Raw genomic sequence first — 18137 nt, 5'->3', positions numbered from 1 at the left:
ATGTCTTCCTTTCCCCTCTCTAGTTCATGATCTTCTTTATTGTTGATACTCGTGAGTGTGTGTTTAGGAGTGACTACTTGAGATCATATAACCACTTGGGGGCCTGTCTTGGAGAAGACTAATTCTTCTTGTCTCTGCAGTTGTTAGTTGCCTGTACCTCTTCATCTAAGGGTGAGGCTTGTGAGAGTGTCCCATCCTGAATAGATAGGTAATACCACTTACCACAAATATATTGAAAAAAAAAAGCTGTAGAAAATTGTCTCTTAGTGATAACTATTTTTATATTATTAAATGTGGTATATGATGTCTGTATCAGGGAAGTAGTCTCTATATTTTTTATGGATAAGGTGAATTTTGGTATTGGGCTTGTATATAGCCTAATTCCAATAATACACATTCAGGTATTACTTTATATCTTTATCTTTAATACAGCTAAATAAATTTGAATATAATTATTGTACCAAAATGTTGTGTAGATTTTCTAATCTAATATAAAGTGTTCTATATTTGATAACAGATGTTAGATGTTTATTACACTTTCCATGCTTGGTCTAAAGCTTCATGTATTGCGTTTGCCTACTTAACATTTATCAGTGCAGGGCAGAACAAATAAATGAATGGCTGAGAGTGCCCTATGGTGCAGACCTCCTCATCAAATACCCACTAACAATTAATCCTTAGAAATCCACCGTCACTGTACCTAGATGCAGTTATTTTGTAGATGTGACTAATCACTCTCTAGTCATCTAGATCTGTTTCAGAGCTATAGGACTAATGGAGAGTTTAGAGTCTGATCTTGAGTGGCAGACGTTACATCATCAGAAAATAACTTAAAATGAATTATATGATATTATTTTATGATGTAATCTATGTTAAGATCAGGTAAGTGTTTTGTGCTTCTCATCTATTTAAGAAAAGAGAATACGAACTCTGTTTGAAAACAGAATAAAGTATGTGTTAGAAAGATGTCTCAGACTATGTTTTACATGCAGATATTCCAATGATACAGCAAAGGTCCTCAGGCAAAATGTCATCTAGTTCACCCCTCCTCTTCCCAGTTCACTTTGTTACCAGGATTTTCTATTGATTTGAAGAGGTGCTACTACCCCTTCACCATGAACAAACAAGCTTGGATGGATGACCTGGACTGTGGGAAGACTAAGATTTGTATTTAGAATTATGCAGCTTCATCCTCTGCAAGCACATGTGTCCCGCAGAGAAGGGGCATAAAATACAACCATACTGTGATGGCCAGAGCATGTGCTTTGGGTTGGGTTTATTTCATTCAGCTAAATGACATCATAGTGACTTTGTAGAAAGCCACCCATTGCCCATACAAGTTCTGTACTAGTGTCTTACAGGAAGAAGGTCATGGGTTTAAAACATAGTATACTTAGGTGGGCATGTTATTAAGGAGAACACAGATTGGTTATTCAACAAAATACATAAAGGTAACATTATAAGTAAGATGAATTGCTAAATGGTCTTATTAATAAATAAAAAAAAACTTGAGCCAGATATTGGGGTGAAAACTGAGAGATTAGAGAAGCAGAAAGAAGACAGCCACATTCTTACCTTACCACTAGGAAAGCCTCGCCCAAAGCAAGAGCTACTTCCTGTCTGTCTGTCCAGACCTCTAGACCTCTAACTACTAGTGCTGGGAATTAAAGGCATATGCCACCATGTCTGACTCTGTTCCCAGTGTGGCCTTGAACTCATAGAGATCTAGACAAATTTCTGCATCCCAAGTGCTAGGATTAAAGGCGTGTGCTACCACTGCCTGATCTCTATGTTTTATATAGTGGCTAGCTTTTTTCTCTGATGCCCAGATAAACTTTATTGGGGTACACAAATAAAATATCACCACAATTATATAGACTGAACAGGTTGTATATATGTATATAGGTTGTACATGTATATTACATATGTACATATATACAGCTATCACAATATAGTATATATATATATATATATATCACATATATATCAACAAAAACGTAAAAAGCAGGCATGCATTTGAAAAAGAGAGCAAGAAGTCGTATGTGGGGGCATTTGATGGAGGAAGGTGAAGGGGGAAATGTTATAATTATGTTAAAATCTCAAAACATGTTTGCTATTGTTGTCTTTCAAGTTTCCCATCAGTAAATATTCTAGAACCTGCCTTCAAGTTGCTATCCAAGTAAGCATTTCCTAATGCAAAGAATGAAGAGGCAATGTTACCTGAGACTAGTGTAAGCAACATGGTCCAGTCTATTTTTAATGTTTGTCATTATTGATGCTTAAGAAAGCAGCCTTGGTGTGTGAGCCTAGCAACATATTAGAAACATTAAATCTATGGTTCTTTCATTTATTTCTAACAGAAAAAAAGTCTCTCATGCTGCTGCTTTAATTACAGTGGATGGCAAAGGTCTCTCAGTGAAAAGAGAGCACAAACAGGCTAGTTTTTATTACACACAGGGGGACGGTTGAAGGCACGATAATCTCGGGAAGAAAGATGTTTGCTAATGTTCACATACTTAGCTCCCACTGGCACAGCACCAGCTAGGAGGCTTGCACTGTCCCTCTGATTCTGAGAAAGTGCATCCAGATTCACAGCGAGACTTCAAGGAGCACCAGATGATGGGGCAGATGGCAGATGACTAATTTGGCAAGCCTTGATGAGTGGAAAGTGTTTGCTTTAATTGCTTGTCAAGTCCAGTACCTACATTAAAGTTAAGGGCCCAGCACTTGCACAACAAAACAGAACACTGCAATGTTAATTAGGACTATATCTTACAGGAGAAAGGCCATAAGAGGAAGATCAAGAGTGGATTCTGAGGAGTTGGTGGCAAGTTGATATTATTTAAAACAAATACAGGTGGCAAATACGATTTTAATAATTGATTCATTGCTATTATGATTTTTCTATCTTTAAAATAGAAATTTATAAAACACAAATTAATGAACTATATTTGAAGAAAGAAAGACTACTAAGGAGCATTAATAGAAGCATATGATGTCACTCTGTTAATAGTTGATGTTTCATATATTGTATTTCAATTTATTTCCAATTTATTAAACTTTATAAAGGTAGTGTTTGAAACATAAAATATCAGACAGACACATTAAAAAGATCAACATTTGTGCTGGGAAAACTAGGTAAGGGGAGAATATTACAGAATATTCAAGAAGCATCATCCAGAGTTTGGAGAGATAGTTCAGTGATTGAGAACACTTGATGCTGTTTGAAAAACCAGATTCCGGCACCCACATCTGGCAGTGCAAATGTAGCTCAAGCTTCAAGGATACAACATCATCTCGTGGCCTTCCAGCATACTGGCATATATGTGGCATACACATGCATATACAAGTGCATATGAGTATACACTCACACATAAATCTTAAAAAAAACTCATTATACCACTGAAAGAATAAAGAAAAACAAGTGTGTGTGTGTGTGTGTGTGTGTGTGTGTGTGTGTGTTTGTTTGTGTGTGTGTATGTGTGTAATTTTTATGATAACCTTTCAATGTGAAATAATAAGGTTCAAAGAGAATTTTTGTTCTGAAAGGGTTATATTCATATGTAGATAATATTGATAATCTTTAAAACCATATCGAGAAGCTCTCATTATATGTTAAGTGTGATCAAGGACCAAGAGTTTTGTTTTAATAGTGAAATAATAGGAGTCATAAGAACAATTTTGTTAGCTGAACTTTTAAATTACTACAAGTTTTTAGTTTCTGAACTTTTTTTACTGAATGGTGATTGGGTTGGCTGCCAGTTGTGAGAGAGAGAACCCTGCTTCCAAAGGTATAGTTACATTTGTAATTGAATCAAAACTAAATAGAATAATTGGCAACTGTATTAAGGCCTTGCATTGATCTTGACACCTGCAGTTACATTTGGAGTGATACTCTAGGGAGTTCAGGTATATTTAGGATTTCTGAAGCTTACACTATTGTGAATTTATCATTCAAAGACTTTCTAATGGTGTTGGCAAAGAGGTTGGATGTTGTTAAACTTGTTTGGGCTGCTGAAGAAGATTTTTCAATCTGCTTTGATAAACAGCTTTGTGAAATCAATGAAACTTGATGGCTTAAGCATTGTCTTGTATACATTGCCTGATTGTAAAATCGATTGACAAATGAAAGTGGTGAGGCATTCAATGAGAGCTTCATGAAGAGAACTACAAATGATTTTTATTCTTCCATCCAAACTAATTCCTTAAAAACCAAGTCTGCCTTTCAAGATAAAAGCTATGCTTGATATATCATCGATTCTACTCAGTTCAGATCAAAGCTAAATATGAAGAAACTCCTTACTGCAACAAAAATATTTCCTTAATTGAATAGTAATATATATAAAACCTCAAGTATAAGAGTGTTTGGAATAAAGTACTGTGATGAGTATTGAAAGTTTTTTTGCACTCTGATAAACCTCTCCACCAATGCAGCAATCCAAGTAAGACCAAATCAGACTGAATTAGAAAAAGCCCCAGTTTAATGGGTAAAGCATTCAGGGTGATTCTCTAGACAGGGATGAGAGACCAGAAAACACTTGTTTGTTTTCTGGGATGCAGCTTACATACCCTGTGGGAGTGGTCTGGAGCCTCTCTGGGGGAGGAGCTGTGTTTGGAAGGCTTTGAAAGGTCAGGTTTAGGGAAAGAGATGGGAGTTGAGGTGGATCTTCCACCAGAACATTCCCTACTCTTTGGGTCTAGGATGCCAGTTTGCCAGGGGCTGAGGTGGAGCTCCCACTCAAACAAATATAACTTTTGTTTATTGGAATATCATCATTTCTTGAGAGGTATTTCCAACCATACTTATTATAATTTTGCATTTGAATAAAGTATATACACAACACAAGTGATCTTTATGGAAATGTTAAAACTTACTTAAGTAGGGTGTCTTTAAGATGTTTTTATGGTTATTTTAAGATCAGCAGGATGGGTATTATTTGAAGGTAACTTTGTTTTATAAATAATCATTTATTTTTATTTTATATTTGTTAGTGTTTTGCCAGCATTTATGTAAAGTGAATCATGTTTGTGAAGATGCCTATGGATGTTAGAAGAGAGTGTACTGGAATTGAATTGAGAACTAATTGGGAGGCAATATGTGGGTACTGAGAATGGACTTGGGTCCTTGGCAATAGCAGTGACTGTTCTTAACTTCTGAGACATCTCTACTGCCCTAAAGATAATTTACTAAAATTCACTTTCATGTATTGAACAGATACACAATTAGCAAGCATGCTTTATACCTAACTTCAAAGAATTGATAGCATATTCCCCATATTTTAGAGAGATTATACTGTTACATGGAGTAGTGTGTGTCCATTATAAAAGGTTTTAATAAAGTTTGAAATATTTAAACTCTTAAGAATATTTTAATGGTAATCTACAATGAGTTTAACTTTGTGCTGGATAGTTTTATATCTACTTGGCACAAGCTGTAGTCATATGAGAGGCTGGAATTTCAGTTGAGATAATGCCTCTATAAGATTTAGCTGTCAGCAGGCCTATAGGACATTTTTTTCTCCTTTTTTGATTTATTATATTTGTGTTTTAATTTTACACATCAGCCATAGGTTCCCCTGTCCTCCCCCCTCCTGCACCCACTCTCACATCCCCCCTCAGCCCCAGCCCCTCCCCTCCATTCCCATCTACTCCAGGGCCAAGACTCCCCTGGGGATTCATTTAAACCTGGTGGATTCAGTACAGGCAGGTCCTGTCACCTCCTTCCAGGCTGAGCAAAGTGTCCCTGTGTAAGCCCAAGGTTCCAAACAGCTAGCTCATGCACTAAGGATAGGTCCTGGTCCCACAGCCTGGATGCCTCCCAAATAGTCCAAGCTATTCAATTGTCTCACTTATCCAGAGGGCCTGATCCAGTTGGGGGCTCCACAGCTTTTGGTTCATAATTCATGTGCTTCCGTTCATTGAATTGACAAATAATGACTCATTTTCTGTGGAACATATCTTGGCCAAAAGCCAGTCAGAGTAGTTGAAATTATTTATGGTGTAGACCATATAACTTTAATCTTAATCCTCCTTATGTGTAATATTTTAGCTCTAGGGATTGGTGTATTGACGTTAGTGAAAATCTATCAATGCAAATCACAGTTGTTTGAAATTCTACCTCCTGAACCTCTTTATCAACCATCTTTGGGATGGGTCCTTCCTTCTTAAGAGTCTAGATCATGACTAATTATATAGTTTTCTAGGTTAGAGAGGTAGTTCAGCAATTACAGCTGTTGCTCTTCTTGCAGAGGACCCAAGTTCAGTTTCCATCACCTTTTGAGGACAGCTCATACGGATTTAACTCCATTTCCAGGAGATCCAACACTTCTAGACTCCCTCAGTGGTATACACACACACACACACACACACACACACACACACACACACACACACGTCTCCCTCTCTCTTAAATAAAAATAGATCCATCTAATGGTCAGTGCATAATTAGCAAACTGCTGAGGACAGTGGACTGAGTGCTTAGCTCCAAATGTGATGTCTTTATCAACCCCATTGAGCACTATCACCAAGTTTTAGAAGACACAGTGGAGGAGATGAAAAGAATATGAGTTGGATGAAATACAAACTACAATACAAATGCTATGAAATACAAACTACAATAATACAAATGCTATGAAATACACATTTCTGAACTTGGCATGACTGTCGCACTCATGAACTCATACCAAATGGGGTTGCCCACACAAGATCAAGATAGCAAAAATAGAAGAACCAACAATAATGGGGGACATAGTCTCCTGGACCACTCTTTACTGAGGAACTACTGGAAGTTGATAGCTATTGGGAAAAATGATCATTCTTTTATTGAGTGTATTCCTACTTGTAGGCTTCCCGGGCTATGGTGGATTACCCAACACCCATTCAACCACCACCAAAAGCAACAAAAATAGGGCATGAGGTCTTGTTTGGGGAGATATATTGGGTGTGGATATGATGCTATTACATATATTACATAGTATTCATGTATGAACCCGCAGTAATAAAGAAAAAACCATTATATTTTGCCATCACCCTTTCATTTCTTGAAGCAGACTTGAAGATAACTTGAAGTAAGGAGACAAAACTTGCTCAACCCACATTATTCTCTAAAGGTGGCACATAACAAGTCAAAATACAGTCCTGTGGCTAATCTTACTTTCAGAGGAAGGAGTGAAATGTAATCTTTATTTTTTTAGTGTGTATGTCCATCTGAAAACTCTCTATTACTGTATAGAAAGAGAAAGATGAGTGTTGGAATTCACAGGCATACAGAAATTTCATCATGGTATGTGAGGAACTGGACACTCTGGAAGGAGACACAGGGAGGTAAACAGGAAGGATAAGCCTGGAACTGAAAGAAAATAATTTTTTACATGTAAACACTGTAATTTCAAGGCTGGCATAGTGTCTTGCTTGGAAGACTTAAGTCAGATATGTTGAAGGTTTGAGGCCCACCTAGATAACAGAGAGTTTCATTCCAACTGGTGCTATAAACTCTATCTAAAAAGAAGTGATTTCAGAGAGAAATAGTCTATATTGTGACAAATTATCACGGAGTATGGGACTTAACTTAATAGCATTTACTCTTTCACAAACTGGAGGTTAGAAATCTAAAAGACTGGCATCCACAGGCTCTTGTATCCCCTCTGAGATTCAGTTAGCACTCTCCCTTACCTCTCTGTAGCTACTAATGATGGCTGTCAGTCCAAGGCATCCTTTGTGTTTTAGGGGCTTCTTTCCAGCTTTGCCTTTATGGTCACAGGTCTGTATTACTTGGTAGCTGTAGTTATATGGTATTTCCTCTTCTAGGTGTATGAATGTATGCTTGTGTAGTATATGCAAATGTGTGTGAAAGTATACTCAGCAGTACAAGAGCCAAAATGTGGAGGCCAGAATGTCTTCATTAGCCACCTTCCCATTATTCATTCATTCATTCATTCCTTTATTATTTATTATAAGACAGAATCTCTCACTGAACTTGGAGCTCTTGCCACTTTGGCTAGACTTGTCAGTAAACCCAGGGATGTGTTTGTCTCTGTCCTGTTCAAACCCTAGTGCCAAGGATAAAGATGTGCATAATTACACCCGGATATTTGTTTGCTTGTTTGTTTTGTTTATACATGGATTCTGAGGGTGTGAACTCAGATCCTTACCCTTGAGCAACAAACACTACTCAGCGACTCATCTCCACAGCCCAGGTGTCTTTGTCCTAAATTAACATAGAACACACTGCACCAGAGAACCTGCCATCACCTTAACCTCACCCTATTTCTCTCTTTTTTTTTAAAAAAAATTATTTTATTTTATTATTTTTTTCATTTCTTTTACATACCGACCACAGTTTCCCCTCTCTTCTCTTCCCTCATCCCCATCCCCTGGGCTCCCATCTACCCACCTCCCCATTCACTCCTCCTCCACAGGCATTCAGAAAGGCCTCCTATAGACTTGAACAAAGCATGGCACATCAAGTTGAGTTAGGACCTCCCCCTAAATAAAGGCTGGGCGAGGTAATCCAGCATGGGGAACCAAAAGCTTTACAAACAGACCAAGCTACACAATAGTCACAGGCATGCAGAGGGCCTAGGTTGATCCCATGCAGGTTCTCTAACTGTTGATCCAGGTTCCATGAGCTCTCTGGAGATCAGGTCAGCTGTCTCTGTGGGTTCCTCTGAACTTGACCCTAATTCTAACAAATGCCTGAGATTATCGGCTCATGAAGAGAAAGTCTTGCAATAGTTAAGGATTTCCTAGTTTCCAACCCATAGTTTTGTGTTCCTGTGGTGAGGCGTGGCAACATGGATGGAATGTGTGGCAGATCCAGACTCTTGAACTGGATCAGAACATCCCTCTCTAGGCTTTGACTACTATTCAGTTTCTACAATTTCCCAGTCGTGCTTAGTTCTATAAATTACCTTCAAATATTTTACATTAAAATGTTGTTAATTTTGATGCGCTTCCTGGGATGCAGGCTTTACCTGTCCTTGGTGCATGAGCTGGGTTTTTGGAACTTAGGGCCTATGCTGAGACACTTTGCTTGGCCTTGGTGCAGGGAGGAGGGGACTGGACCTGCCTCAGTTGGGTCTACCAGGCTGGGCTGACTCCCCAGGGGAGACCTTGCCTTGGAGGAGGTGGGAATGGGGACCAGATTTTGGGGGAGAGGGTGGCGGGGGGCGGGGAGGAAGGGAGGACTGGGGGATCCATGGCTGATATGTAAAATTAAATTTATTATAAAAAAAATATTTTTTTAAAAAGAAAGTCTTAAATAATAAGAAAGACCCCCCCCTCAGGATTATTTTCTTCAGTCTTCAGTATGCTCCCCTCCCCACCAGGCATGGTTATTTGTCATTTCTATATATATGATGTGCAGTTGTGCAGGTGGACTTTTCTGTCAGTCTCTGCCCCCAGCGTCTTTGAAGTTATTTGTACTTTATTCAGAGTATACTATATACTATGTAACTTACTTAAAGAAGATACAGTGAAAATACAGTCTGTAAGTTAATCACTAATAGTGCAACATTTACAATCCAATATTTTAGTCTATGGAGAATTGATTAGTATATTGAATGTTAAAGACTGTATACAGATGTATTTGTGTGCTGTTTAAAAATAACCTTAAAATCTGAGGATGGAAGATAAAATACATAACAGGACACACACACAAAACAAAACATGTATATGAGTATATTAATGGGCTTACATATGAACAAAAAACAAGAACCCACCAATCAAATATGGATTACTAATATATGTACCAGCAGAGCATTATGCTTTTGAACACTCGAATGACTCTGTTAATGTCAGCATTTTGTTACATATCTTATTTTAGTTTATTAAGAAATAAACATTTCAAATCAAGTTGTTTAACACATTCTAAAAATGGTGTTATTGAAGTTGGTCTGCATGTGCATACTCTTATCACTTAGAAAATATATTAGAACACCTTATTGTATAGTATATAGTAAATAGTTTTTACATGTTGTTCCTCTGATCTTTCAGTTTTTCTAATATTGAGATAATTACTTTCTCAGAAATTTGGATAAACTATAAATACTAAAAGAACCATATTTAGATTAAATTAAGTCTCTACTTACATGCTTTTGTATGAGCACAGCAAATGTTATTATTTCAAAGATTTTTTTAAAAGATAAATGAAGGAATTCCATGGAGGCCACTCTTTGTGCTCCTTGCTTGACATCTGTTAATAAACAATAAAAAAGTTAAGCTAATTTCTCTCTGAAGGGGTGGTGCTCTATGACCCCCGAACACATTTTAAATAACTTGATGAGTTGGGATAAACTAGTAATTCATTTTGCATGTGATGCTATCATTGTTCATGTTATCTATAGGTAATATAACTTAAGGTTCATCTTTGTCTTTTCAGTGTGTGCAGGAACAGAGAATAAACTGAGCTCTCTCTCTGACCTGGAACAGCAGTACCGAGCTTTACGCAAATACTATGAAAACTGCGAGGTAGTCATGGGCAACCTGGAGATCACCAGCATCGAGCACAACCGGGACCTCTCCTTCCTGCGGGTACAGCTGTTTCTTTTCCTACTCTTCTTTGTGAGTGGGCATGATGGTACGATGTGCAAAAGGTGTCCTTCTTGGTTAGACGTGGTAGCTCTACCCTTCCGCCAGGCAGAGTCTGTGACTGTAGGCAGCAGATAAGCTACAGAGAGGCACCTGCGGGGGAAGAATAGGAATAGCAATGCCAAAGTGACTGACGACCCGGCTTCAAGGAGCTGCTGTCGCCATGAGATTGATACACAGATTCTGTCAGGGTATAGCACAGGACACACTGCAAGTCCCTCTTTCTCTGACAGGATGAGGACTAAGAGAGTCAGAGGACCAATCAGATAAGAATGGGTAGCTTTAGCTTCATCCCTTTTCTGCCTCCTTTCTGTCACTTGGAGGAGGGGACAAAGGGGAGAGCAATATTGTCACTTCTCCTCATTCAGGTGAATGATGTTTTCGGTTTTGTTTTGTTTTGTTTTTGTTTTTTTTTGAAACTGTAAACAATTTAAAGTAGACTCAGAAGAAATCACAAGTGGATGCATACATTCATGTATCACTTATTAAAATTCTATGTATTACCTATTAAAATTACATAGCAAACATGACTTCTAGAAAGACATGGCTTTGGAAGAACTCAACATTTAAGTTCTGAGCTCTTGTTTCTAAAATTCTGTGCACAGAAACTCTTAGAGGCCACACATGAGGAATATAATGATGCTGAGTGATGAAGGAAAATGAAAGGAGAAAGGTGAACAGTGAGGCATTGGAAATATACAGTCCGTTAGATCCAAGCAGCAAGACAGAGATAAGGAATGCACTTTGACGATGACTGTGTTTTCCATCTTCTGTGTCCTTCATTAGAATTGCCACATCACTAGATTCCATTGAAAACCCAAAGTGTTTGTTTGTGTGTGTGTGTGTGTGTATAGATCTAGATCTATATTTCTATATGTAACTATACATATCTATATCTTATATTCTCTTTAAATGATACCATGTGGAAATATTTATAATTGTACAGTCCTTATGATCTTACAATACAGTGATTGACAAGTGATAGGGTTCTTTCAAATTTTAACCTATAGAATATGAAGGTTATGTATAGATGTTTGAGCAACATCCTTTAAACAATGGGTTTAAAATTCTTAGGAAACATATTGAAGCCAATATAGTGAATATATTTTGGAAAAATAAAATAAACAAGGCCAAGATTCTATGCAGAACTAGAAGTATTTTCTTCCAATAAGTATTTCCTTGCTCCTAAACAGCCTCTGTAAATTTTTATAAATTTTGTGCTAACCCATACACATCTGTAATTTCATGTTTTATTCAAAATTGCTTTAATTATGTTTTTTACATATTAACATATTTTGTTCATATGTCTTTTGTTTTTATAATATAATCATTTTAAATGTGACATATATTTATTTATTAAAAATAATCTTAGTTCATATACAATAGCAAGTAATTTCTTCTTCTGCTTCAACTGCTGTAGACACTGAGCACACACATCTAAATAAATCACACATGACTCCTGCTTACAGTGAACAGAGCAGTGGAAATGAAGAAAAAGAATGAGAGTAATATAAAATATTGCATTGGAACAGCAGTGGGTTCAATGTCAAAAGTATTTAGGTTATGTCAGTATCCAACTGACATTTGATTAGATGAAATTGTCAAGGGACATTGAAAAGAGAAAAATCAAACAGTAGGCCAAGGGTAGAACATTCCAGAATCTCATTTTGTGTTCCTTGATGAGCTAAGAGTAGTGACTACTTGAGAGAGAGAGAGAGAGAGAGAGAGAGAGAGAGAGAGAGAGAGAGAGAGAGAACACCTAGATTCTGACAGTGGCAGCCCTATCTCCTACTGCTGGGTGACATTATTTCAAATTGTACTCTAGAATATTCTAAAAGCCTTCTCATTTGGAATTTAATTTATTCTGTAAATCACAATCTGGTTGATATGTCCTTATAGTAGTTTTCTTTCTCAGTGTGTTATTGACCAGTAATGACACATTAGAAACAGAACCCAAGAAATGAAGTTCTGGCTGTTTCACACCATACATCCTTCCCATTAGTTTTGAACTGTGAGGCAAGCTGTAAACTCATGCCAACCACTGTCTTGGTGCATATAGCCCTGAGATGTGCTCATGTGATCATGTTATACAGAGCAACTTCTCATAGATGGTCACAATTTCCCTTCTGGATGAATAGCTTAAATCTATCATGCATGTGGAGAGGCATAATGGGTACCAATTTCTTTCTGGATTCATTCTTGTCACTGAACCTGGAACTCACCAGAGTGACCCTATGAAAGGCCAGAGATCATTCCGTCCCAGCCTCCTCGCTGCTAGGATTACAGCTATGTTATGCTCTGCTCAGCAGTTTATGTGGGTGCTCAGGATCAAACTTAGCTTCTCATGCTTACCTTACTGACTGAGCCTCTCCTCACCCCCAGTGAATACTTTTTAAAATGATCGATCTGTTGTAGAGCTTTCTGTTATGGTAATATGTTCTCTAAACCACATGAAAGTCTCTCTTCATAGCCTTATTAGGTCAGTGCCAACATACTCACAATGTCAGTTATGTGAGGAAAAAAAAAAAAAAAAAAAAAAAAACAACATAGAGTGTGTCAATTAGAAATCCCATCAGGAGTATTTGGCATTATACCCAAGAACATTCAGGTTTTGCCTGAGTTAGTTCCATGTCCCCTTTGGTTCCAGAACATAGCCATCCTTGTTTTCTGGTTTGGAGGTCAGAGAGAAATGTACAACCAGCAGATCTGAGCCAGTAATCTGAAACAGGTACAAAGAACAGAGAAAGATAGTATTTACCCAAACTATAGTGAGACTCATGCTAGTTGACTTCTGATGACCGGTTGGGCCCAGACATTTCATTCATTTTTGTCTATGAGATACTTCTGGAACTTTATTGTAATTGTTATAATTTCTATCTTTCTCCATTAAACTGGATAAAAAAAAGTTATTTCTTTTAGGATAACTGAAGTACTCCATCTAGTACCCCACCCTGAATATTTCAAAAGTAAATAAATAAATAAATAGGCCTTTGAAATTAGCCCTAGAAATAATGGAGAGGATGCCTGAATTGGCCTTCCCCTGTAATCAGATTGGTGAATACCCTAACTATCATCATAGTTCCTTCATCCAGTAACTGATGGAATCAGACCCACATCCAAGCACCAGACTGAGCTACAAGAGTCCAGTAGAACTGAGGCAAGAGGGATTATAAGAGCAAGGGGAGGGTATCAATATCATAACTAGGAAACCCATAGAGACAGATGATCTGGATTTGTGGGAGCAAATGGACACTAGACCAACAACTGGGAAGCCTGCATGAGATCCAACTAGGACCTCTGTATATAGTCGACTGTTGTTAGAGTTTTCCTGCCTGGCCCAGTCTGGACAAAGCTCTCTCACCCACCAGGCCCATAGATGCTCAGACCCAACCAAGTAAACACACAGAAACTTACATTGTTTACAAACTGTATGGCTGTGGCAGGCTTCTTGTTATCTACTTTTGCTATCTTAAATTAACCCATTTCTATTAATCTATACTTTGCCACATGGCTTACCAGTGTCTTTACATGTTGCTTGTCATGGCGGCAGCTGGCAGTGTCTCTCTCCAGCCTTCTACTTCCCAGAATCCTCTTCTCTCTTGTCCCGCCTATACTTCCTGCCTAGCCACTGGCCAAACAGCATTTTATTTGTACAGAACGATATCCACAGCACTTCCCCTTTTCTTTTTTTTTAAAGGAAGGTTTTAACTTTTACATAGTACAATTACATATAACAAAACAATCATCAAGCAAGAATTACAGTTAAATATTAAAGAAGATATCCTATCTATCTTATATTTGTGAGTCTAAGGTTTTATATCTAGCTTATCTTTTATCATAACTGAGGAAACTCTCTAGTCTTCAACCACATCAAAGACCTCAGAAGGATATAATATTACCTGAGAAGGATGTAAGCAACTTTCAGGAGTCTTGCATGGTAGACAGAGACAGCTGGCAGCCTGAACAGTCACCTAATGTTCCTTTGTAAAGTTGGGGCATTTGTCTTTAGCCCACAGGGCTAGAGTCTCTTGGTCAGTTTTTTCAGTGTCCTGTAGAATGTCTGGCAGTTTCCTCTGTGCAGCAGGAACCTGAAGGACCATTTTGTCAAGCAAAGTTCAGTGGTCACCTTTCTATGGGTCCTGTATGTCCAGTTGATCAAGCAGTCCAGGCAAGAACAGTTTCTTGCCCAAATGGCTATTTTTGCCAAGGTGAAGATAAGATATGAAGTGTCTTCAATGCCCATCCTCCTCTCTGAAATCGGTGTTGTCAGGAGCAGACTTGTCTCATTGTCCAGAAAGTCTAAATTTTAAAAATATTTTAAATGCCATATTCTGTAGGTCTTTGAAGTATTTGAAGATTACCTATCTATCTGAAATATCTCTATGTATACCCAGAAGACTTAACTAACATGGCTATGACTATGATTTTCATAGATGACTAATTATTAATCTATTTTTAATTATCCATTTCAATTTAAAATGAGCTATACAAACATAATACCTTAAACACGAGTAGAAATATACACACAGTATAACAAAATTAACTTTAAGTTTATATCAATAGACTAAAATCTATAGCAATGTAAAGCATTTTAAATGAGTTGTTGCTCTTTAGAAGTAAGTTCATTAATCTACCCTTTCATCCTATCATATCTATATCATATCCCCTTTTTATCTTTAGAAAGAGATTGCATTTATAATCAACCTGTTTTAAATAAAATAGTGATTTTTCTCTGTCCCACACCAGAGGGCTCTTCTGATTTGGGACACAAGAAGCTCTTAACCTTTTTTTTTAGCAATATGTCTGAGTTTAGAGAAGGAGTGAGCCAATTCCATCTCCAAAGCCAGCTGGGAATTTGGGCGTAGTTTTTCTTATTACTTCCTGCTGGAGGAGGGCGCTGTATCTTATGGGGACACAAAGAAAATTTCAGGATTATGGAGTAGTCCATTAAGGTGAACCTCTGAGTCAATTGCCTTGAAACCATTCTGGATGTCAGATCATCTAGGCCATGGTGTCACTGGAGACCTTTCAGGTGGTCTTGGCTGATCAAACCTGATATATTTTAATCTGGAACAAATCCACAGCCTCTGGCTTTCTATGGAAACAAAAGCAGAGACTCCTTTCCAAAGCAACATATCCTTATATCCAAATTTTGAAGTCCAGCTACCTTTAAAATTTACATATTTGTTTAACTCAACAGCTTTTATGATCAAATCTTTTTCTGGAGTTAAAAATCCCAAAGACAACATAAACCAGATTCTCTGTGTAATATCCATCTTTGTAAGACTGAATCACCACTGTGGCTACTGGCTCCACCCACCTCAGCTTCCCAACATGGCTGTGGTACAGTTTACTCCCAGCTCTGGGTCTGGAGCCATGTGTACCATCAACTATCAGAAGCAGTTCTATCAAAGCAGTTCATAGCCCAGAAACCTTTTGTTGTTGTTGTTTTTAACTAGCAAAGGCTAAATCTACCACACAGCAGAGTAAAGTACCGCTTGTAGATTCTTCATTCCCGCCATACTGCAGGTCAGACACACAGGCCAGGAACCTGCCAGGAACCCGCCATAGTAGCTCAAACTGGCAGGCTGCCACTACCTTGAGAAAGACAACTAGGAAGCTGTTTTTAGCTCCATTTTAGAATCTTTTTGCTCAGGTTTTAGGTGGAAATTCTTGCCAACACGTTGGACGCCATCGACAGTCTGTTTGTGGGACCCCTGGCTATGGAACCAGGATCTATCCCTGGTGCATGAACTAGCTTTTTGAAGCCCATTCCATATGGTAGGATGCCTTGCTCAGCCTTAATGGTTGGGTGGTATTGGCCTGCCTCAACTGAATGTGCCTGTTGTCTCCCCAGTTGGAGGCCTTACCCTTTCTGGGGTGTGTGTGGAGGTGGGGTGTGTGAGTAGGGGAAAGAAGGAGGAAGGGGAGGGAGAGGGAACTGTGGTTGGTATGCAAACTGAATAAATAAATAAATAAATAAATAAATAAATAAATAAATAAATAACAAAGAAAATGAGTTGTGGGCATAAGTCAGTGTTAGGGAGCTTGCCTAGCAAGCACAAGGTCCTGTATTTGATCCTCTGCATCAAGAAAAGGGTATAAGCTGGATGTGGGGTATAACACCACTTGCTAAATGGTATCATCAATAAAAAACCTGGAGCCAGATATTGGGGTGAATGCTGAAAGATGAGAGAAGCAGAACAAGCTGTAGCCAACTTCTCAGCCAATTCTGTTTCCACGAATCCTTAGGCTGAAAGCCCGAGTCCTTATCACTGAGGGTCTCAGCTGAACTGCTTAAAAGCCTCTAGTTTCTGGTCGTCATGCCTAATATACCTTCCTGCCAATGCTGGGATGAAAGGCGTGTGCCACTACACCTGGCTCTGTTCCCAGGGGGGCCTTGAACTCACAGAGATTCCAGACAGATCTCTGCCTCCAGAGTGATAGGATTAAGGGATATGTATCACCACTGTCTGGCCTCTATGTCTAATTTAGTGCCAATACACCTGGCCCTGTCCTCTGATTCCCAGATAAGTTTTATTTGCTAGAGCACAAATAAAGTATCACCACAGTGGGAGGACAAGAGGGGCAGGAGATCAGGAGTTCTGGGTCTTTCCTGACCACAAAGAGTCAAGGCCATCCTGGGAACCAAGAGATTCTTCTTTATAACAGACATGGAGGACGAAGAGGAGCCTGGGGGAGGAAAATGAGGTTGGGGGAGGAAGAGGAGGATGAGGAGGAAAAGGAGGATGGATGAGAAAGAGGGAGAGGAGGGATATAAATTGTGTTTTGGTCCTTTTAGAAACACTAGGATAATTTAGAGAATCTTACTTTTCTCTGTTAGGCAACATCAGTTTTGATGAAATACATTTCAATGCATTGTTTTGAAGAAGCTCTCATTTATAGAAAAGATTCCCCTTCATCATACTTTTCATGCAACCTACTTTTTTTCTGAATTACTCTTTGGGAGGAAAAAATAATCTAGTTGGCTGTTTGTAACATTTGACCAATTAAGCCAGCACATAGTTCGCTAGAAAAAATAAAGGCTTTAAAGTTTGCTTACTTACTCTCTATCACCACCACAAGATTCCGGCATAAAATAGAAAGCAACAAGGCATAAAAATCACAGATTTTGTGTTATTGTCTTACACTTTGTGAACTCTCTAAAACAAGCCATGGTATAGCCAATAATGGGATTGAGCCATTAGACCACTAGCCTCATTAGAATTCTGGCCAGCTTCTCCTCCCTTGTCATCCATTGGTCTTCCTGGCGACTGCCGGCATTCAGTAGTTTAGATCTACTAGAAAGGTGCCTGACCCCTCAGCTTTTATATCTCAAATTTATTTGTCATTTTTATATACCCATGTTACCAAATAGCTATTAATTGTCAGCTATTTGTAAAACATTGTGGCATGTGCTGTGCTAATATACTTCATCCTCTGCTGTAATCTATGGCTTCATTTAGCTGTATGCACATGATTTGGAAATAGTCTACATTAAGATAATAAAGGAATATATTTAATGCTTGGTGTATTGACCTGCAATAGTA

The 18137-nt window shown here is 38.3% G+C and overlaps 1 protein-coding gene across 1 annotated transcript in view; it reads left to right on the top strand.

Annotated features, from left to right (window-relative positions):
• The window catches only part of Erbb4 (erb-b2 receptor tyrosine kinase 4), a 1064935-nt gene that overhangs the window by 358576 nt on the left and 688222 nt on the right, over positions 1–18137 (top strand). The window contains exon 2 of the mRNA XM_036172732.1: positions 10379–10530. Within this exon, the coding sequence (XP_036028625.1) occupies positions 10379–10530 (152 nt within the window). The remainder of the gene's footprint in view (positions 1–10378; positions 10531–18137) is intronic.

The sequence above is a fragment of the Onychomys torridus genome, chromosome 23 (genome assembly GCF_903995425.1).
Source record: "Onychomys torridus chromosome 23, mOncTor1.1, whole genome shotgun sequence".
NCBI classification, from domain to species: domain Eukaryota; kingdom Metazoa; phylum Chordata; class Mammalia; order Rodentia; family Cricetidae; genus Onychomys; species Onychomys torridus.
This window is presented reverse-complemented; position numbering and strand designations above follow the sequence as displayed.